Raw genomic sequence first — 22,960 nt, 5'->3', positions numbered from 1 at the left:
CCCCGCCCTCCTCGTGCCGCCGCCGGCTCGCGCACGCCCGCGCGCCCCCTCCCGCCGCGGCCGCGCGTGACCCTCCTCCCCCCCCCCTTCCCCCCGTGGTGGTGGGGGAGCGGTTGCTAAGGGAAGGGGGTCGCGCGCAGGCGCCGGTCGTTAAAGGGGCCGCGCGGCGGGTGGTGTGAGGGCGAGGGTCCCGCCATGGCCCCCCCCCCCCCGCCGTGAGGGGGAACTCGCGGCCCCTGCCCCTTAGAACGGCGTTCGAGGCCAAGGGCCGGTGGCGGGAGGTTCGCGGGGGAGCGGGAGGAGAAGCCCGCCCGGACAGACCCTCAGCATGGCGGCGGTACTGCTGCGTCTCCACCGCCTCAGCCCCTTCCCGCCCGAACGGGTCCTTTTTTTTTCTTTTCTTTTTTTTACTTGAAACAATGGCGGCAGCGGGGGCCGCTCAGCCTCCTCCTTCTCCTGCACACGCAGGTGCACCGTCACCTCACACCGTCACCCACCTCTAGTCAGCGGGGTGGCACCGGGGGGTCTTGAAGTACCTATCAGGGCAAAAACTGACAATGAAGGCACTTAAATCCTTTTTTTTTTTTTTCGTTTTGGCTGGCGGTTGTACGTGCCCTCATTTTTGAGCCACTATAAGGTACTGAAGGTAAATGGGCCAAACATGCTACATAAACCTTAAAAAAAAAAATAGAAAAATGTTAAGTCACTTCGAGGAATTCCCTGCCCTGAGTGTTACTGCACAATCCAATTTAATTTGCAGTGTGCTTTACACTCCCTTGCAGGTGCTAAAAAGACAGAAAGAAAAAAAAAACAGTCACAAATAATTGTGATTCAAAATGGAAGCTCACGGCCCTGCAGCTGTATTCGTGTGGAGCTCATGGTCCTCCATTACCTGGAGGTACCACCTGGCACAGCAGAACAGCCTATTCTGCTTTATCTCTGTTTTTAGGGTGAGTAGGCGGTGCATTTCATCAGCGTGATTCCCTTTGGAAGAAGGGGAAGCTATGATGAGGGCCGTAGGCAATGGCCATCCTGCTTTTGCTGCTCTTTCTCAACCTACCACAACCTCACCAGCTACCTTGTGGAGCATTGCCACCCCTCTGCTACCTGTTCAGCCAGCCTGGTGGAGAGCACTCACAGCTAACCCTTTCTCTGTTTGCTGTTTACCTCCCCTTTCCACCTCTGGCTCAGAAATTCCACCCAGAATGAGGATATTCTGGAAATGGCTACATTTATCAGTACCAGCAGGGATGGATTTCCCAAAATCAAGGCGGGCTGGTAGAACTAGCCGTTTCCTCACTGCCTGGGATTCAGACAATATCTGTTATAGTGTTTTGTTCTTTCTCACCTTAGCAGCTAAGGGGGGTGGATGGAGAACGTGCCAAATGCTGACAGAAGAGACAGCAAACGGACAGTGACATGGACCCCGGTTCAGGAGATGCGACCAAGTCAGAGAACAAGGTGTTTCTGAGGTCAGGGACTGAACCACAGTGTACTTCACTGCTAGTAATTCCGCATTTAGGTCGTATCACTCCTTTTGAGAACAGGCTGTAAGAGGCCCTTTCTCAGGTATTTACCATCACAGGCCAACCGAGAATAAAACCCCAGACAGATCTCACTCAAGACTCTCACCTAGAATGGAACAAGTCCTTCTGGACTACCCCCTTTCTCTAGACACCGCTTTTTTTAATCTCAATTCTTTAAATGCTTGAAGGTGACTTCAAAAGAACAAGTTGATCACACCCCTTGCATTTTGCTTTTCACTTTTTTAACTGCTTTTAACTTTGCACATTGTGTTCATTAACACCGCTCACATTTAAATTGGTGTATTTGTCACTGTTCACTTTGTTTAAACAACTGCTTTTACACTTGTGGCTGAGTGTCAAATAATTGACCTTCCAACCACCAATATCTTCCACTCTACAAGCCAGCGCTCCTAAATCAAATGGGGGAAGAGTCCTTACACAGCTACACGCACATGCAGCGGCTGTGACTGATGGCCTTGTCCCCAAACAGACGTACAGGTCAGGAGCATCACACCTCATGACCTCGGGGCAGGAGCACAAGGCACCTCCGATCCACGAACCCAGAAGGGGCAGCAGCATTTCAGAGAGCTCCACGTGCTCTTTCCTGTGATTTTCTCCTTCCAGCTGTCAGCAGGACCTTCTCTCAGCCACAGTGACTGCTCGAATCACTGCGAGCAGCCCTTGTACAGGTATTGCCCAACCCTGGGCTCTTTCATCTAACTTTTACTCTCACCAAGCAAAATAGCAGCAGAATATCCAGCTGTTCAGAGTATTGTTGGGTATTTCCTTTGTTTCATTCACATTTCCAGTAAAACACTTTAAAAACGCAACAACCTGGGAAGATGGCTCTCCCAGAACAGCTATTGTTCACTACGGACACTGAAATAAAATATTTTTTGGCGCCTTGCTGCCTGCAAAACCTTGTTGTCGTAGGCTACAACATAGCGCTTCATGCTAGCACTGAGAAGCCTGCATGGGGAAGCAATAAGCTTTGGGGGAGCAACAATACCTTTCTCATCAGAATCACCAGCAAGCGGTGTACCAGCATAGGGGGAAGAGCAGCAGGTGCAAGAACTTTTTTTTTTTTTTTTTAAATGCCACGTGATAATGGGAAACTCACCTGCTCAAAGCTGGTAGCTGCTTCCAGGCTCATTTTTTGTGGACCCATGACCTGGCAGAAGTAGCAGCGTTTATCTCCGTTAGAACGACTCCAAGGGTTGATCAACTGACTCCACTGCTGTTTGCTCCAGGGAGGTCACTGTCAGATTTCTGTAAAGAAATGGTCATTCCCTTGCCTACACTGGGCAGCTGCACACATCCCAGCCCCTCAAGCAAACGCTGCGTCGGTTTTTCAGCAAACCCTTGGCGCTACGGTCACCCATATCAACACACAGTGAGATTTCCCAGCTGCAACTCTGAAACACACAAGAGCAAAGGCTGACCATGTACCTCCCCATGCAGCAGTTATGGGTGGCTCAGCGTGGCCCAAGCAGCGGCCACAACAACCACCCCTCCAGCCCACTGACTTTCTGATGTAGCGGAGGGAGAAGGCCCATGGGGGTTCATGCGGTGCCCACACCTCTGAGGGTAGTACAGTACCCCTGGAGCCTGCCTACAAGTTCCCAGAGCAGGCCCAACTGCCCAGGCTGCCCCAACTGGATTGGGGTGACTACACAAGCCCCCCAGGTTTCTAGCATCCTTGCTTCAAAAAACAGTCGCTCAGTGAGCAAAACGCTGGGAAGAGAAGGACCAAGAGCAGGGAAGACAAGTGGCACTGAACAGAGAGGAGGTGGCTGCCTGTTTCCTGGCAGCATTCGCCATCACAGGGGCCACACACGCTGCATTTCACTCCGTGGTTCTCAGAGAACCCCGAGCTACTCAGACCACGTGGCTTCCCCTTTCGGGTGCTGCCTACCATAGCAGAGGCCCAGGGGCACGTCCTGAGGCACAGCTGACTGCCCTTGTTCTAACGCATCCTATCAGGAGAGCTGCGCAAGGCAAGCCAGCTGCACTGCATGGATCAGAGGGGCAGTGCAGCAACAGATTATTTAAAAAAAAAAAAATAGTAGTACTGTCCAGATTAACCTTTAATCCAACCAACACATGCATGCAAAAGGACAAGCCGTTACGAGTTTCTAGTGCCAGGCAGCCTCTGCGGCATTGGCAGGGGTAGGAAGAAAATCTCCGGAGCAGGCTTTCCCATAACTGCACTGCAGTTTCTTACAACTTCATCTGACTTGCTAGCTGCTGCCAGAAAGTAAGAGGCTGGCTGGAGTCCTGCCCCGATACCATCACTCAGATCCAGTCTCCCTGGCTCAGGGCAAGCACGCTGGCTGTGCTTTGGTAACACAGGCAAGACCTAACCATGCTGCCTTGAGCCATGACCGACTCAGGAAATGCACCCCATCCCCCTCCGCTTTTGCTCTGCATGCTTTTGTGATTGACGTCATAGCTGCGTTCAGATGCAGGGCTCACCCCCACGTTACATCTAGAGACGTCTCAGCCAGCCCCATTCGCTTGCTGAGGTACCTCAATTAATGGCTATCCTCCCCCTCCACAGAGGATGGAGCAGCACGCACCTTGAGGGAGCAAGTCAGAAACCAAAGCGGACTAAATGACACTGTGAGATTCTCTCCATGGAATAGCCGCAGTCCCAGGATTCAGGCTCCTCAGCTGACTCCTCCCGAGTTACTTGCAGTGAACTGGGAGCCAAATGCCACTCAGGAACTGCTGGGCTCCTGAGGAGCTCCTTGAAAGCCCTGCAGGCCAACACACCAGAGGCTTTGGTTTGGAAGACAGCGGGCTTCCCCGCTGGCAACCAGTGTGGAGTGTGTTTGGCAGCCCAGGCCTTGCTTCGGATTTTCTCTGTTCCCACAAGAGACCAACGATATGGGACACACCAGCGCTCTTCTCCGGCTGGTGCCGGCAGAGCTGTCCTGGCACTGGGGCACTGCGCAAGGATGTCAAGAACTCCCCAAACCCAGAGCAGCAGTCATCCTGCCATCGGCATTCTCCTCTTCAAATTCTGATCCATCAAAGACCAACCATCCCAGGTCTAACTTACCCAGTGTGTTAAAAATTAATAAAAACCTAACCTCCTTGAATCAAAGTAATAAGTAATGTCAGAAACAGCCTTTTGCAGGCTCCATTCTTTATCGATCCCTCTTTACCGATCTTTCTCACGCATGCACACATGCGTTTACCATTCTTTTTCCAGCCACGCTGCATGTTTATAGCAACAGAAGTGACTGGTGGAAAATAATTCAGCCATAGAATTAAAACAAGGGGAGGTAAATGACCACACAAACAAACCATTAGGTAAATGTCAGTTCTCATATTTAATATTTTAATAATTTTGTTTGCAACATTTACCACATAAATCATCTAAATAAATAGATGCTGTACAGTCTCTTATCCATATCAGTACAAAAATAAAACCACACTTTGTGTCAAATTATACTTGAGCCTGCCCTCCCTTTGCTATTACAATCTCCTTTTACAGCACATACTCGCTCAGAAAAGGCATTATACTCTGATTGGTTTGTTTGGAATTGGTTTACTCCCTATTTCCCCCCCTCCCCAAATACATTCAATTAGTCTGTACAAAAGCTAGAAGCTCATTCTGTGCAAAAGGAAGCTTTCTGTGTGCAAAGACTCAGATACTCTAGCGTGCTGACAGGAACAACAGCAACAACTGAAGAGACAAGAACAAAAAATAATCGGGGACCCTCCCTTCTAACCGACCCCATCCATCTCCTCCCCCCAACAGAAAGGAAGCATACCAAATTAGATGAGTCAGTGTGCAAAAGAGTCCAAACGATGTGCGTGTGCTGAGGGAAAAGGTTGGTGCTGAAAATCCAGCGAGAGAACTGGGGTTCCCCCAAGCTGTAGAGCTGGCTCGGTGAGGAAAAAAAGATTCTCTCATCTTAGCCTGCTCAAAAGGTTCTTGAGATACACAGAACAAAAGCTTCATCTAAACGATTTTAGTTCTTTTGTTGCCATTCTGTTGGAGATGAGGCGAGGAAACAGCCTCTGGAAAAATCCAGCAGCTACTGAAGACAGCTCCTGGTTCACCCTCCCTTCCTCTCCCCACTCCCTGCAGAAGGACAGATATCTCCCTGTTCTTCAACTAAGCTAATAAGGTGCAATTTTTCAGACAGGAAACTCTCTAAAGATGTCTCCAGAGCTGGAAGAAGCGGTCCTAATTCCAGACTAGGACCACTCAAACTGAAACTCAACTTCATTTTTCCCTTTCCTCAGACAAAGGAGGTGGGGAGGGAGGAGGCCAACCTGCACCCTGAAGGCAAGCGAGGGACTCTGCACGTCTCCTCTGCTCCCTTGGGGAGCCCTCCTTTACTTGGCACAGTGGAGCACACTCCCCCTCCAGCCATGGGAGGGAGGCAAAGGGCTGGGTGGCAGCTCTGGAAAAATGATAAGGAGCAGCCAGTGGCCCCAAACAGATACATCTTCTTGCTTTTCAAATGCCACTTTTAGACAGACGATAAGGAGTACTTAGCACTCCTAGTGCTTTGCATTTCCAAAGTGCTTCAAAACGTACTTCAGATTTAAAAGGAAAAAAAAAGAAAAAAAAGCTGCTTAACATTTTGATAGATTTGCAAAAAAGCTTCTTTGTGCTGACACTACATTTTCTGCTTTAATAATAATAATAATAATAATAATGAGGGCTTTCCACCTCCTCCAAAGTCCCCCTCCCAGTCAAAACTCTGCTACCCCAGTAAGGAGACAAACTGCGATAGAGGTTCAGAACAGTCTTATGAGCTCTCCCCTTCAATGTCCAACTGGCACTCCCACATGTCACTCACATTGCATTTCAGACAAGAACCCCTTACATCTTTGCAGAGCAGCCCACAGCAGATGGAAACCACCTCAGCAGCGAAGCTTCTACCCATCCCAACTTGGTAGCAATCCATCTCCCCCCATCAGCCATTACGTGCTCCCATTGAGCTCTCCCCCTCTCTACAACTCCCAGTTAACTGGGGATCATCCCCCACCCACTCCCTGCTGAGCCATGGTACTTTAAGAAATTCAGAGTGGAAGGGAAAGAGAGCTGGAAGAGAAAAAGGGGTCATCGCCCCAGGAAGTGCTTGTTACAGCAAAGGATTCAAAGGGTCTGAATTCAATTTTAAGTGATTGCTTCTCTCTCCTTCCAATTGTCCTGGGGCAGTTTTGTAGGCCTTCCCATCTTAACCAGCTGCTTGTGGGGGGGATCCAGGTGGTTCGACACCCAGAAGTTTCACGCTTTCTCTGCAAGGACAGTAAGGTCAGCAGGCAGAAGACAACATGGTCTCTTGATCATAAGCTATTGTCTCAAAACAAATTTACCATGTCCTTGAGGACAACTCTTCTGAAGACAAGCACGGCAAAAGCGACATATTCCCTTTACCTGTACCTTTACATTCCCATGTAGAACGTAAGCTGTTAACATACACATCTCCCTTGCTTTCCCAAATGGTAAAAAACAGATACGCAAACACAGCACTGACCATCTCCACTCCACAGGGCCCACTCAGAACTTGGAGGGGCATCCACCCGCTGATGCAAAGGATGAGTTTCACCACAAGTCCTTTGCACTTGTGCCTTCTCTTTCAACTGCCAGCTCACCCAAAGGCTGCCCTCAACACCCTAGCAAAAGCAACCCTGAGGCAACTCCTTCCCTGACAAGCAGCTGCTCCTACTATTTTCCTAGAAAGGCCCACTGCCCTCTTCTTCCTAGGCAGCAGGTAAGCAAGGGAGGAACAGAAGACTGGTAGATGCCAATTAGCCTTAAAAAAAAAGGAGGTTCTTGCACTCTCCCTACTTCAGAAAGCAAAAACTTAAAGCTTGAGAGGAGAGGAAGGGGTGGAGAGGTGGTAGATTTAGCTTTGCTCAAATACATGGATGTGGCTGACAGCCTTGCTGCTGTCTTCCGCACCCCAGCCTCTGTTGTGGCTACCACCGAGGGTCTTGCATGAGCTACCCTATTTTTTGACCTGTGCGAGGCCTCCCTTTTCTATTCCAGTGAAACCATCGAACAGCACTAGCTGGCGTACAGCAGGAAACAGTACTGGTGCCAAGGGCCCCCTGTGAGGTGAACAAACAATTTTATACATTCAGTCACAAAACACCAGAACAATAATTCTGGACAGTTTCACAACACTAACAACAAAAAAAGCCATTCATTTCTCAATAAGCTTCTTTCTGTCTGAGGCTCCAATATAAGCAAGGGTCAATTCACTAACAAATTTGGGCTTATTTTGGCAAGTGGAACTGCTTTTTGGGTGTTCTCTCAATAATATCCTGGTCTTGCTTGCAAAAGAAAAAAACCCAACTACCTCGATCTGACTTCACAAGCAGAAGGGGCCCCAAGCAAATGCAAGACAATAAGGAGCATGCAGGAGCTACGAGGCTTCTTAATGCCACTATTTATGTGTTAAAACTTACTGTTCCAAGGCATCACTTACATATCAGAGCAACAGCATCTAGTTTACAACCATCCAGGAACAGAGGCAGTCTCTCTTTTTTTTCCTTTTTTTTTTCTTTTTTTTTTTTAAACAGTGTTAACAATAAAGGTTTTCCAATCTCACAAAACCCCTAAGTTCTGTCATATCACATACAGTGAGTTCACTGTGAGAAGATCTACGAAATAAAAACTTCCGTCCCCCAAAGATGGCTGGTAAATTCTCACATGGGAACATTTCTAAGAATGACTGTTAGAACAGTTGTTCTTTGAGAAGTTTGTTTCTTGCATACAGTTCAGTAATTTCCACTGGCTGAAGTTTGTTTTTCTTGTTTACAGCCATGGAGCCAAAGGAGGTATGGGAGAGTTAGCCCATTTCTATTCTTGGCTTGTGCTTCAAATAGAATTATTAAACTCAGCTTCAGCTGGATACTATTCTGGCTCTTCTAATCAAACGGAATGCTTAATGAAGCTCCGAGCACAGCATCTGATTTTCATGATACGTTAGCCCAAGAGGTCCCAATTCAATTTTCAGATTTTGGGTTGAACTGGCAGATGGACAGTACTGGGGAGAAGAGACAAGTAAACCCAGACAACCTCTCTTGCCATCACAAGTAAAACCCCCATACATCTCTACACCTGCAGAAGTGGAATAAAGCTAATTTTAAAGTCGCTGAAGGCCAGCTCTACCAAGGAAGTTTATGATACGTCACCAGACAATATGGAACAGAGCCACATTTTAAAAAGACCAAGAGAAAAATTTTCTCAAAAAGATCTTTAAGATAAGCAAGGATTCATGAATGTCAAAAAAAAGTCCACCCCAACACAGTAACTGCTTAGTTTCCTACCACAAACTCCTCCTCACACACACACAAACCAAACCCACGCATATGCAACTGTCTTAACCTGATAAGGGTTAACTCCTCATTGACCTGTAGACAAAGCAGCACGGTAGCCAGGTACTTTGTTAAACACTTTGAGAAGTGAGATGATTAGTCACCAGCAGAACACAAGCTAGCCTGATCCCAAAAATGATTAAGATACGAAGCTGTGGGTGGATCCTCTCTGAAAGACCACCACAGGTCTTTGGAAACTCCACTGCATAGAGGAAGAAAAGATGTTTAAAGACAAATGCTAAAACAAAACATTGAGAAGTCTCAGCTGATGAGTGGACAGAAAAGCAGAGGACGGAAATCCAGTTTATTAGGACAAGCTCTTTCCTGCCACAGGATTGGTATTGCTTCCGATGTCAGCCAAAGCCAAGAACCTTAGTAAATAGGAAGCTTTTTGTGTGTATTTGTACACTGAGATGAAGACAGGACAAAGGCAGCAGTAGCTGCATTAGAATAAAGAAGCTAGATCCAATAAATGCCATGAAGATTTAGCAGGATGAGCTGGAGTTCGACTTTTTTTAAAAAATAAACTAAAATATGCTTCTGCAGCCATAACTACCTGACCTGCTAAAACCCTCAAGACTGGGCTCAGCCATGTGGTGTGTCCACTGGTCACAATGAAAGAGAGATGCAGGTATTCAGCACATTTGGCAGGTATTGGGAAGAGCATGTGTGTGTGTGGGGGTGACAATGACAACACTGCCTGACCCCACATCCTGCAAAAGAGGGTGCAACTCCAGGTACAAAAGCCTCGCTGTGGACACCCACGTTCAACAAACATCCTGAGCCTGTACGCTTACCTCATGAATTTGCCCTTGCTAGCTATTGCAGACTTCTTTCCCACTCACTCTTCCTCCCACCACATAATCCCCACCCCAGCTTCCACTTCTCACCTTCTCAGATTTCTCCATAACAAAACTCCCATGTCACTTCTTTGGGAGACAAAAGGTTAGTTCAGAAATTCAAGATCTTCCCAGTGGTCCTGAAACTGCTGTGACAGCGGAAGACAGGCCTGCTCAAACAGCTCTGAGATGGAAGGGGAAATCCTAAGTCTACACTGAGCTGCCATATCCTATCTGAGGTAAAAACTGCTTTGAATAAAAACCGTAGGGGCAGTCCAAGCATTTTGCAAAAAGTAGATGTTTGGAGGACCAGAAGCCTCAGAGCTCCCAAATTCTGCAGGCCAGCAGCCAGGCCCTTCAAAGGAACACATTGAGGATTTCCACAGGTATCTTTACCTCAGAAGGCTCGTAGCTTCATTTAGAATAAATACAGCAGATAAGAGATGCTTCAGGTGGGGTGGGGAGAGGAAAGAAAGGATTTAAGGACAGTAATCATGATGGTAGCCCATGTTACCCTGCAGCACTCTGTCCTGAAGTTCCCACCTTAGACTCTAGCTTACTTTTCTTGCTTTCCACAGGAAAAGGTCTATATTTAAAGTTTTAAGTCATTTAAATAAAATTTGCTGATAAAAAATGGAAGAGAACATGCATGTGCAAGAACAGATCCTATGCTAAACTACCAACCCAAAATACAGCAATTCTTCGAAAAAAAAGTGTCACAGGCAGTCCAGCATGAGGCATTTTTAAGTGCAAGATCAGGCAGGGTCTATTGAAATGCAGACCACTTTCCTTGGCAAAGATTTTTAAGCCTTCCACGGGGAAGTTCCCATCAGTAAAGTAGTACAGGATCACAGATACTGTGAGGAGACTGGAGTCACAGAAGAATATTACTCAGGCAGTACAATCCAAGAATTCTCATTGCTAAGAAATAAGAAATTTTTTCCCCTCCTCAAACCTAATACATGCCTTCCCCACATGTTGTTTACCTTGGATTTTTCAATGGGATCCAAGAACAGAACTTGCTGATAATCAAGATCCGTTTCTAGCTCAGTTCTGTTCAATTCCTGTGTCCTGGGCCTGTAACAGTATCTTGGATATCTTTGCAGTGCCAGGCAATGCTTCAGTTGTCCTATTACCCCCTCCTCCCAGGGCAGAGGAGTCAGTTTTCAACAAACTTATTACCACAGATTCAGGGCAGCATTTGTTATTAATACTGAATTTGGCAAAGGCTAAGAACACCCCACTTTCCATAACGCATTCCTCACACAGCAGAGACGAGCCTGAAAATCCCATTTAGCATATACAGAATGGTATGTCTCGACTGCACTGGGTTTCTGAGCTCTTAATGAGGCCAAATTGAATTTACGTCGCCAGTCTAGATTTCAGAGATGCATTTCAGTCTTTCTGCATGATCAACAATCAAAGGGAGAAACCTCCGTTGTCTATACGGACCCGTGCTGCAAAGACTGACTTACCACAGACAGGCAAATACGGTTCTGAAGTCCTGACAGCAGGCCACAGGGAAAACAGCACTGGAGATAAAGTCTTAACAGGCTGGAGTTATCTACACAGGTAGGATCCATCGCCTCTCACTGCTGCAGGAAGAGAGGGAGGAGGAAGGTGGGAAGAGCAATGCACAGAGAAGTATCTTTATCCAAGGGATATCAATTGCAGAACAAGGCGGCAGGCTAGAGATCCAGCTCTCTTTCCACCTCCACATGCCCTCTCCCCACAAATGCAGCTGCCGCCACTTAACAGGATAAAAGGCAAATTGTTCAGCTTGCTGCTTTTGCATCTAGGAGGGGAGTCTTTGCCAGGGAAAGGGCTGTCAGTTTTTCAGATGGACAAAGCAATGACAAACACACACCCCCTACGCTGCCCTTTTTTTGCATATCTGAAAGGGGAAAAAGAAGGAAAAAAAAAAGTCTCTGTAAACATTTTAAGAGGAGACATTTTGGATTTTTTTGTGTTTTCTTAAGGGGTAAAATAATCCTTCCCTAGCCCCACCCTAAAAGCACTGGTTTTGGGGAGCATTGAAAACAGATTCAGAACTGCGCACTCCGGTCTCGGAAGAAGCCCTCAGCCACTTGTGCTTCTCTGAAAGTGACGGTAATGGAGTTTGCCGTGATGTCTGTCACTGTCACTTCGCTGGGGGGCACGGTGGGAATCCAAGGGAGACTGCCATCCACATCTGCTGCAGAAGGAGAGGCAGATAAGAGCATGTTAGTGAGAGAGAGAGGGTGAGGGAGAAGGAAGTAGGAAGAAGACAGGGCAGGGAAGAATACAAAAGGGGCCCTCTTTCTGACAAATGGTGGGTAAAATCAGCCTGTACCAAGTCTGCACCCACAAGGCAAGAAAGAGCATGGGCAAGCCCTCCCCTCAGAGGCTAAGGGAAAAGGGAAGATCACTGCAGGATGTAATGGGAAAAGGATAGAGTAGCAAAGGTGTCCAGGCACACACCAGCATCAAAGTGGCCTACACAGAAGTCAAAAGACCCTGTAACACCATCCAGCTCATCTAACCATCCACAGTTCCCTGATACCTCTCACCCCATCTCAGCCCCTAATTTGGCTCTGTGTCAGCAAAGCACACTCATGCAGGTGTAAGCTCACCGGCTTATAAATGCCCTACCCTGCTGAAAAGTCAAAAATCACAAACTCTTACACATGCTCTTCAGATACTCCTATGGGAGTCAAAGGGATGCAAAATGGAGGGTCTGGTGCTTGGGTGTGATTGTCTCAAAAATCCATCAATACTGCTTCATGGAAAGGCTGTTCTCCCTTTCTCATATCCTTCCTTTGCTCCCCGATAGCTCCACACAAGAAACCCAAGCATCCCTGCACTTTCTCACTGTAAGTCAGTCCCTCTGCCACCCAAAGCCTCACTTCCCCCCAGCCCCCAGGGACAGCCACAAAAACACACAGAGAAAGGAAGGAAAACATACCCTGTCCCTGTCACTATACACCTTGTTGTCCCGACCTGGGCAAGGAACAAGGGCCGGTTAAGAGTGTATTTCCTGGCCTCTGTCTCAAATACTTGGGGTGCCTACTTTCACCTCAGAAAGAGTCCAATCGTTGTGTGTCAAGGGGAGAACAAAAACAGTTTCACATTTCTGTAGTGCCATTCACTCTTCTGATCTCCAAGTGCTTTAGAGCCCAGAGCTTCTAGGGGAAGACCCACACACATTTGCCCATTGCCAGGATGCAACGCTGGGTTCCTCTCTGCTACCCCCACTGCTGCCTCCCTGGATTTTGGGCACTGTTCGAGTCCCCCTCAGAAAGTTAGGGGGGAGGGGAGGGGGGAGATGATAGTGTTGATTCCCAGAACACAGCCCTCTCCCAAAAATCCTGCCTAATCCAGCCTGGCTAACAGCTACTCCTAGCAAGGAGTAACAGGATTCCCTCAGCTACTACAAGCAGCACAAGACCCGGTTTTCCACTCCTCAGGAAAGCTACGCCTTCAGAAGCTCTAATAATGCAGGGATAGAGTTTCCCTGGTAACTCAGAGCAACACACACATCCCACAGCCCTCCTGCACAAGATGCTGGTATCCCACCCCAAAATGCCAAGTGTGCTTGGACATCTCCCGTGCCTACACTCATGCTGCCTACTCAGTGGGATCAGGCAGGAGTTACCATCCTCACTTCATCTCTCTCATCCACCTCTCACATAGCTCTATAGCAAGAGGCTTTAGAGGATGTGGGGTGTGGAGAGGAAAGGGAAGGAGGGGGCAGAGGAATGCACTATAGGTTCTTAGCAGCATTCCTGTAGGCTCCTCAGAGCAGAGAGGAGTGCCAGTGTCCAAGCTTGTCCACTGCCAGCCAAGCTCCTTTTAGCAGAGCAGCAGGCTGAAAACATGTGGATATGTGGACAGAGGCAGAGTTCATCACTATCACACCTGTCTGTCACCTCTGCTGGGAGGAAACTGGAAGAGGGGAGTAACACTGCAAGAGATTGCAGTATCTTCCGCATGTTTTCTAATACTTGGAGGGGTGTCACTGATAAAGACTGCAGAGGCAACAGCACCAAAAGAGCAGATTAATCTGCGCTATTTGTCCAAACATGATAGGAATGTGCAGACAAGAGGGCCACAACGTAAGCCAGCGAGAGCTGCTCTGAGGACCCGACCTAAACCACAATCCCAGGATGAGGCAAGCAAGGAGCAAGCATGCAGAGCATCCTTCACATGCCCCAGAACTTCACAGCCAAGGGGGGTCTGGCCTTACCTTCTTTGCTGGTGTGCTGCATGGCCTCCCAGTCCTCAGGGCCCTGCCTGGCCTCTAGGCCCACTGCATCATTCAGGAAGAACTCATGCCTGCAGTTTCGGCTCTCCAGGCTCGTCATGCGGGGAAACTTCTTCCTTGACAGTCGCAGGTACTTCTGGTTTTTGCGTTGCTTCCGGAGAGAGAATGGTAGGACTGCTCCTCCAGTCTTCTCTGAGAACTCTGCCTGCCCTGGCTTGGCCCCTGGCAGGCTGCTGTCTCCTCCTCCAAATCTCCGTGCAAGAGAGAAACACAGCTTCTCATTTCCCTTGTGGGCACTCCTCAAGTCCATGCCATACAGCCGCTGCCAAGACATCAACGCAGCAAAGGTCAGAGCGGCAATCTGATAATGCAGTCAGGGCTCCCACCTAGGAGCCAGGAAACTATTCTTTGTTCAGTCCCTGAACATCTAGATGAGCTAGGATAAGTTGTGCTGCTTCTACAACACTGTTTCTCTCACCTCTTCAACTGCCATCTAAGCTCTTCCTAATACGTGCTTCCTAGGATTGGCTGCTTTGCTTGGCAACAGTCAAAGCGTGCTGGAACTCCGCTTCCAACCAGTGGCTACCTTTAACATGATGGAAAGTCCAAGCCCAACATGAAATTAAAAAAGCACGCAAACCAGGTAACCTGCAACCACCCAAGCCCAAAGTTTATAAAATCCTAGTTCAGAGAGCAAGAGCTGATTTTTGTTTGGTTCTTTTGTTTTGTTTTTTTTAAAAACAAGTTAGCTGGATCTTCAGCTAATAGTTTAAAGCTATCTGCCTACCCACTGATTTCGTGTTGTTGTGTTAGCTTGTTACCTTCAATTTGGTCCATGCAACAGCAAATGGACAGTTTCCACCTCCCTGTGAGCAGAGGGGCAGCACAGCAGCTAACAAGATAGAAATACACAGAAGAGCAAGAGGCTACCTGCAGTAGGAGGCGCTTTGGTTTGGGGCCTCTTTTCCTGTACCCAGATGCACGGTCTCTCTCTTCCCTGTGAAAGAGGAAGACAAATCAAACCGAGTACTAAATACCACAGCACAAAACCCAGTTGGGACTTCTACCTTTTGCAGCACAGCTCCCTTAAATCCTTCATTAAAACCCAATGGTGACCAGTGTGGGCTTGGAAAACATCCCAGAATTGCTTCTTGTAGGAGTGAAAGCCTTGCAATAAGGGAATTTCTCTGACTCAGCTGATCAAAGATGGGTTAGAGAAACTTATCACCTCGCATCACTCCAGTCCAGCCCTGGACCTGATTAAAACCTAAGACTGATTGCTCTTTGGCTCGGTGCTACTTGTTCTTGGCCTCATTCCCTGAACAGTGCAAATCAAAGCTGCTTTAACCCTGTCTTGTCGACTTCAGCCAACACCAGAGTACAGAGATCAAGCAGGATTCATCGCTATACATCTCATCTTTGATTGAAGTAGGGACAACAGGGGCACTTTATGCACACTATGAAATAAAGACACTATTTCCTTCTCCTGCATCCAGGGAGAGAAAGAACATGCACCCTTACTTTTCTTCATAAGCCACTACCAGGCGAGGGTCCAAGATATGATCCTCTGGCTCCCACGTGCTGTATCTGAAGGAAAACACAAGGAATATAAAGTAAACAATACTTTAATGAAATATTCTCTCTGCAGGCCTGCTACCAGTGTGCTGCGGCCCTGGATACTGTCTTCACAAGGGTCGGTGGGGCCTGCCACAACATTGCGAGAGCTCTGAGGAATCCCAGCCATTCCTTCCCCACTTCCCGCAGACACCACCTCCCCTTCCCAAAACAGGCAGGGCCAAGCATCAAGCAGCTTTTGTAGGAGAACAAGGAAGACTTTCCTCCCCAGGGCCCCCTCCACACTGTTTGCAAAGCCTGTGCAGGCACTTGCAAACTGATTTTAAGTCAACGCCTAAACAGGTCTCATCTGCAGCACTCCCTCAAATCCAACAAAACCCACGAAGAATGAGATGTGATCTGATACAGCTTTCTGAAAAATAGGTCTCTCTTAATTTAGAGTGCTTAAAGAGTAAGTATGCTTTCTCACCTGCATTATTAATTACCTCTAATCACTGGAGCTGAAAGTATTCATTTAAGAAGAGTTTAATTTTTCTCCACTGATGCCATTCAACTAAACATGTTTAGACCTGGGCCCTGAGGCAAGTTGATGGCGACTTTCCAACTATTCCTCCTCTTGCTCGACTCCCCCTGCAGGTTATTTCTATCTAGCAGAGGTCATCACTATTTCTGTACCTGCACAGGAGGAACCCATTGGAACTGCGGTCAGGGCTACCAAAACTACTCAAAATAAGCTTGATGCTCTGAAAGTAGCCTGTGAACAGTGTCACTCACTGCCCCATCTCCCTCCTCAATTGCCAGGCAGCTGTGACACGAGTCAGATGCTCAGGAAAGGACTGAACCCACGCAGCAGGGAACACCAAAACTGGTTCCCAAAAGGCACACCTGCACTTAATACCAGGCAGAAGCAGCCAGAAACTCCCATTGTGGAAGGTGAAAGGATCACAAGGTAGTCCTCATGGCATTTTTGTTTCTAAGGGGCCATGTTTGCCCAGAAAAAGTGGGTGGCATATCTCTACCATACAAGCTCAAAGGCAAGAAAGCAAGTCTGAAACCTCAAGTGCCTCAGAACATTAATTTTTCTGGAATGTGAGGTCCAGGGCCTGGAGGCAGAGCCCCTCCCAGCCTCTGGGGAGGAGGGCCAGAGAGGAGCCACATGCAGGTGGGCAAGGGTGCATTTCTATCAGTGTCTTTAAACAGGGGGAAAGCATTTTAGGATGTTTACATTTCTGGATGAAGCACAGGCTGCTCATGAGGGCACACAATACATGCATATATATGGACACAGGGGAGGGGGTTTGGGCATGCTTTTCCATTTCATCTCTCCATTAGACAGAAGAAAGGTACTGAAATATAGGAGCATGCCTGGAGAATGGTTCTAGAAATGAAAGTACAATTATTTTACAAAAGGGAAAAACAAAAATATGAAATTCAGATATCCCATGGTGCAGTGTACATCAGAGAGTTAAGAACAGACATGTCTTCATAACCAGCTGATCCCTCCCTCCTTTGCTGAAGCCTCCCGCAGCAACCTGACTGTGAGCTGTCAAAGCCAAGATGCTGTTTCAACAGAGGAAGGTTTCCTCCCAGCTTCAGGGATTCTGGCACTTATTCTACAAATTTAAGAAAAATAATAACACAAGGGGGAAAAAAAGACATTGGATTGCTTTTCATGGGCTGGAGAAGAAAGGGGATTTGCTTTAAAAAAAAAAAAGGACACAAAAACTGGTGGGTGTTGCCTTTTTCTCTGAAGCTCAGTTTCTGGCTTCACTGCAGTGGCAAAACACTGCATGTAAAAAAACCCCATGGTTCAGTTTGCCACGCGCGCGCGCACACACGCACACACAGAGCTATGTATACGGGTACACACAGCCCAGGCTGCAGCAGAACTGCAGAGAGCAGGCACTCTGGAAAACATAGATCATATGATCTTCCTTCCCCCTCCTTCTACTCCTCCTCTTCCCCCTCCCCTCTTAACTGCAACACAAGTTGTAAACAAGCTTGTAGCTAGAATCAGATTGTAACTCCTCCATTCCCTGGCTCCAGCAGTACAATCCAGAAATCTGAGGCACAGGGCATTAACGAGAATATTTTATTAAAAAGAAAAAAAAAGTGAAATATCAATTACATGGGAAAGCAGCAAACTACTAACCTATCCTTATTCCCATCCATGAAGCCTCCAAAGGGAATCATGGGATAACTGGTAGAGAGATCACAAAGAGCAATGCATCAAGGTTCGGGAGAGGAATGAAGACAAATATGACATGGGACAAGGAAACGGAATATGTTGGAAGCAAACAGCTTGTGGTGTTGCATGCCATTACAGGCATGCATGTGTATGTTTAAAACAAGGAACAGAAACTGCTAGCAGGATGAAAGTGACTTCAATGCTCAAAGCATCTTGGTTTTAAGCAACTCAGACCACTGAGTGAACAGTTAAAATGGGGGGGGAGGGAGGCAGGGAGAAAAAAAATCAGTGCTCTTCAGATTTAGAGTTTGGGGGAAGAGGGAAGGTGTTTGGACATGTCACAGCATCAAAAGAAGGGAACCTTGACATCCTCTTGCTCTCTGGGCAGAAGACTCTGCTTTTAATTTCCAAAAGAGGGTTCTTGGCTCCTGCAGGGTTCCAAGGCACAGGGCAAGGAAAGGCAGCAGTAAGAATAAGGGCTGCTCTGTCCAAGGCAACATTATGCCATGCCTCAGCCCACCTTCTTGGCAAGTGACTTTACAAGAGAAGGACCTCAATGCATTTTTTGAAAGGAGAACGGGATAAACATCAGTATTCTGCCAAAAGGAGATGGTAGATGGTGCCTCACAGCCTACAAACATGCTTCCCAATCTCTACCAGAAATTCAATTAGGCTTGGCTACTTAAGAGGCTGAACCGGTCCAAGAACTGATCCACACTACATTGCAACTGGTGCTCAACAAGTGCACGAGGTGACACTTTGACAGCAGTACTTACAGTCAAGAACAAAGTCACCCTCTCCCACCACCACCAAGAGAGGGGAAGCTGCTTATATTCACACATGCCCTATAAGCACAAGGATTAGGCATGCAGGAACACATTTCAACTTCTTGGATGCCAGGTACAATCTGTCGGGACCACATCCTAGTGGGCCCCCACTTTCCAACTGCAAGGATGAACCAGTAAACGCAGCCCCCTTTGCTTAGCAACATGCAGTGCTGCTGCACATGTAATGTAGTTGTACCCACGCACGTTGTGTATGTACACACACACAGTTACAAACAGAAAAGCAAAGACAGGGCCCCATATGGGTTGGCCAGGAGGCTGTTCTATTCGACTGCTAGCTAACATAGTAATATTCTTCAGTTACCTAATCCTTTTAATCTCAAAGCATTTTACAGACTGCTTAGGCACAGAGCAATTACTCTTCTTCAGAGGCAGCTGCATTTTAATAAGAGAAGTATCTGTAAACAGTGCACAGCAATGCTGCGATTTTTTTTTTTTTTTTGCAATGTAGCAACCACAGCAAAAGCAGACAAGGCACTCAAAACAACAGAAGGTTTCGGATAAGGAAACAAAGGCATGGTGGTAATTTTCAAGGGACAAAGATCACCTGCATTTGGCTACAATCAATAAATTTGTAACATTGCTCCTTTCCATTTGTGAATTGCAGAGGGGAAGCAGTAGGACAAGAAGACAAGACCATCAACTTGTTTTCTACTTTAAAAGACTGCATATAGCCCTAAAAATAACGTGGGGTCCTCTTGGTGCTGACTCAGAAAGCAGGCGCCATTCCAAGTTCAGAATCACAGAATGGTTTGGGTTGGGAGGGTCCTTAAAGATCACCTAGTTCCAACCCCCCTGCCATGGGCAGGGACACCCTCCACTAGACCAGGTTGCCCAAAGCCCCATCCAACCTGGCCTTGAACACTTCCAGGGAGGGGGTATCCACAGCTTCTCTGGGCAACCTGTTCCAGTGCCTCACCACCCTCACAGTAAAGAATTTCTTCCTAATATCTAATCTAAATCTCCCCTCCTTCAGCTTTAAGGCCATTACCCCTTGTCCTATCACTACATGCCCTTGTAAACAGTCCCTCCCCAGCTTTCCTGTAGGCCCCTTTGGGTACTGGAAGGCTGCTCTAAGGTCTTCCCGGAGCCTCCTCTTCTCCAGGCTGAGCAATCCCAACTCTCTCAGCCTGTCCTCATAGGAGAGGTGCTCCAGCCCTCTGATCATCTTCGTGACCCTCCTCTGGACTCACTCCAACAGGTCCATGTCTTTCTTGTACTGGAGACCCCAGAGCTGGGTGCAACCCAGAAGAATCAAGGTTCCGTGTTGAACTCATAATGAATTTAAAAACTTTTGTATCTAGAAAGCATCTCAATGGACTATTTCAGTGATGGCCAAAACCAGTCAGAGTACACTGGCACATGGTTTGTATCCCTCACCTGCCATTTCAGAAATATGGAGTTTTGGTTTGTGGCTCTTTGTTTATTGTTGTTGCAACGAGGCACAAAAGGTTACTCGTTCAGACTCAGTTGCAGAGATACAGTGTAAGCCATTACCAAATACTAAAGAAAAAGAGTAAAAGACAAGTAAAATACAACTTACTTTGGGGGCCATCCTTTCCACTTCACCAGGTATTCTACTTTACCCTAAGGGCACAAAAAGGAAGAAGAAAACTGGTGAATTCCGCAACCAAATAAGGGCTACAGTAAGAGATGCAACCAATCAACAGGACTAAACTCTGCAACTGAAAAGCTCATTTCCCATCACTTTATTTTCAAAACAAAGCCACTTCCTCATTCAACTACACTCGCTACACCTTTTCCCCCAGAAAATGGGCACGCAGGGGTATTTAAGTGTGCTTGAACTACCATCAGCTTGGGATCATACCTTTGCAGAAGCCTAGCAGGTAGAACCCCAAAAGCCAACCAGAAAGCAAGACTGCATCTATTCCTGCATTTACAGGCAAGCCTACAAGAAGTCAGCACGCATAAACGCAAGAGGGAGATGTACGCCAGGAGCAAGTGCCAGAGGATTTTTTTTTTAAGCAGAGAGAAACAGTATTTCAGAACCTATGAAGCATCTCTTTGGCATGTTCCCTTCCAGTTGCTACACGCTTTACTCAAACACTGTTCCATCCATCACAGTCACTCAACCTTTTGACCCAAGCAGACAGCGGTTCACAGCTGAAGTTCAGAGTTATCCATTTATTTGTTCACTCTAAGTACCAGATTTAAAAAGCAAGAAAAGCAAAAAAAGGTGTAGTGCTTGGAAACCACGTTCAAGGGCTCCATGAGCAATGCATGCAACTATTAAAATCTCTAATATTATACTGAGGGGCTTGTCAAGCACTTCCCAAAGCATGGCAGAGGCCTTCGTGCGTGCAGGATGACCACCCCTTGAAGTACCACTATTGCAGCTGCAGACACCTTTACACAACAGCACAGCAAGCAAAGCACTCAGGTACTTGAGCCAGACACCCAGGTTCGTTTTCCTCACAGGGAGCTCATCAGCTTCCCACTGTTTGAAAACACTGCCCTATGAGGAACTTTCTACCGGAAAATCTCTACACTGCGTGATTACACATTAATCCTCGTAACGGCCTGTGGGGACGGAGAGCGTTTTCACAGCTGGGGAAACTGAGTCACTAAGCTGGTCACCAGACCTTTCCAAACCCGGGTTGCTGTCACCAGCACTGATTGTGCAGAAACTGAACCCCCCCGCCTCAGCAATGACACCTCCCCCCGGCCCCAGGCTGCCCCAGAACCACACCCACGGAGACCCCCCCAAGCACCCACCCACCCCACGAGCAATTCCCGCCAACACGCGCGTCCCTCGCCCGCCGGCCCCAGGCAGGTGCTGATGCCGCCCCCGCCCCGCCGGCAGCGCGAGAACACCCGTCACTCCGCGCGGGGGGAGAAAGCAGGGCGGCCACGCGCGCGCGCGCCCACCACGCCCCCCCCCTTTCCTCCGCGCTCGTGCGAGGCAGGAGGGGCGGGGGGTGTCCCGGTGCGCCCCCCCCCCCTCCGCCCGGTGGGGCCCGCCCCGCCGCAGCCCACCTTCCGCACGCGTTTCTTGCGGATGCTCTCCACCGCGAACACCTGCTCCCCGATGGCCGACAGCTCCATGCAGCGGGCGGGACAGCGGCGCGGCCCGGTGACCGGGGAAGCCGGCTGTTGCAAAGCGGAGGACGGGAAGGGGGGGGGGGGGGGCTGCCTCCCGCGGTGGCGACGGTGGCGGTAGCGGTGGGGAGGTGGCCCGGCAGCGGCCGTTGCCCGCTGGCGGCCGTTACCCGCCGCTCCCCCTCACACGCCCCCTCGCGCGCGGCCGCGCCCCCTCCCCCCGCCCCGCTTTAGAACCTGCGCAACGTTTTCCCCGGCGCGCGCGCGAGGGCGGGGTGGTGGTGGGGGAAGGCGGGGCGCGGCTTGGGCGGGAACTGCCTGAGGGGCCGCTGCCGCCTCCCCGCCTCAGCCCCCGCTTCCCGCCGCCGCTCCGCCTCACCCCGCGGCCGGCACTCGGCCTCCCCTCCCCTCTTCGGGAGCCAACCTCCCGCTGGCACCCCGTTTTCCTCACGGAAAAGGCCGTCGGTTTCCAACACCCCGGCGGTTGCGGGGTGGGGCGCCGTGAGGGAGCTCTGCCCGCCGCCGGCACGGTCTCTAGCCGCCGCAAAGCAGTAGTATTTACGAGTGTTTTGCACAGGAATGGCCCACAGCGATCGTGTGTCATCGGCCGCGGGTGGGAAACGAGCAGGTGCCCAAGCGTTGGGGCAGGAGAGGCAGGCGGCACGGACCGGTGCAGAAGAAATTCCGTGTGGCTTGTCTGTCCAGGCACCCGCTTCAAGTGCTTCCTCATGAACTGCTGAGGGGTTTTATGGACATAGCACACACGTAATTATTTGACATCTTGAAACAGGCAGAACCTAAGGCCACCTCTTCGAGGTGGCCAATGCTTGCTTGGGTAAGGCAGGAGAAAATAGGAACATCGTGAGCAGGCATTCAGCATGGAAGTGTCCAGGCGCCTTTGCGCACTGATCCTGTATGCAGAAATGTGCTTTTGCTTCCTGACCACTGCGTTAAACAAAATTTTTTTTTTTTTAAGTCTCTTAAGACATTTTTTCATCAGAGCGTTTCTACACGTGTAGCTACCTTTCCTCCCACAACTGTGCTCAATTGCTCCTCCACTGTGACTGCATGGCACTGGATGCTGTTTGTATGCAAAGCCTGAGATGGGATGAACCTTACTGTACAAATGGCAAATACTATACAAAAAGGAAGTGTACAGTGAGAGCAAGTTAATATATATTAGTAATTTAGTTTGAAAGTGTTAATTTTCATACAACATACCCGAACCATATGTGTGGGTGCCGTAACTGGCAGGGTGCTTGTTCTTGCCACAGCCATTTAAGAACTCAAAGTTCACTGCTGAGAATTGTGATCGTTGAGCTAACCATTAA

General features: G+C 48.6%; 1 protein-coding gene across 5 annotated transcripts; it reads right to left on the bottom strand.

Annotated features, from left to right (window-relative positions):
• Positions 1-70: 70 nt before the first annotated feature.
• On the bottom strand, positions 71-21,907 carry CBX7 (chromobox 7). Of its 5 annotated transcripts, XR_008577951.1 has the most exons (9): positions 21,567-21,906; positions 20,113-20,156; positions 15,483-15,548; positions 14,892-14,958; positions 13,944-14,283; positions 11,778-11,912; positions 11,194-11,313; positions 2,647-2,795; positions 71-536 (listed from the first exon to the last, which is right to left on the bottom strand). XR_008577951.1 is itself a non-coding variant. In XM_054832678.1 (7 exons), the coding sequence occupies exons 1-7, from the start codon at positions 21,633-21,635 to the stop codon at positions 11,279-11,281; spliced, it is 753 nt and encodes a 250-aa protein (XP_054688653.1). In that variant the 5' UTR covers positions 21,636-21,907; the 3' UTR covers positions 4,846-11,278. The 5 variants fall into 5 exon arrangements, 4 of the variants coding, with proteins under 4 accessions (XP_054688653.1, XP_054688642.1, XP_054688668.1 ...); XM_054832678.1 differs by lacking the exons at positions 71-536; positions 2,647-2,795 and having other exon boundaries at positions 4,846-11,313; positions 11,778-11,909; positions 21,567-21,907; XM_054832667.1 differs by lacking the exons at positions 71-536; positions 2,647-2,795 and having other exon boundaries at positions 4,846-11,313.
• Between the last annotated feature and the right edge of the window lie 1,053 nt (positions 21,908-22,960).

Source organism: Grus americana, chromosome 1 (assembly GCF_028858705.1).
Source record: "Grus americana isolate bGruAme1 chromosome 1, bGruAme1.mat, whole genome shotgun sequence".
NCBI lineage: Eukaryota > Metazoa > Chordata > Aves > Gruiformes > Gruidae > Grus > Grus americana.
Note: the sequence above shows the minus strand (reverse complement) of the source record. Positions and strands in the feature narration are given on the sequence as shown.

What these genes read in the sequence shown, in the direction of transcription:
- CBX7 (XM_054832667.1), bottom strand. Translation starts at nt 21,635, where the DNA reads ATGGAGCTGTCGGCCATCGGGGAGCAGGTGTTCGCGGTGGAGAGCATC. An exon ending in GCAAGAAACGCGTGCGGAAG is followed by an intron (nt 20,157 to 21,566) that starts GTGGGCTGCGGC and finishes TTGTGCCCTTAG; the next exon opens with GGTAAAGTAGAATACCTGGT. An exon ending in CAAAGCGCCTCCTACTGCAG is followed by an intron (nt 14,284 to 14,891) that starts GTAGCCTCTTGC and finishes ATGTCTTGGCAG; the next exon opens with CGGCTGTATGGCATGGACTT.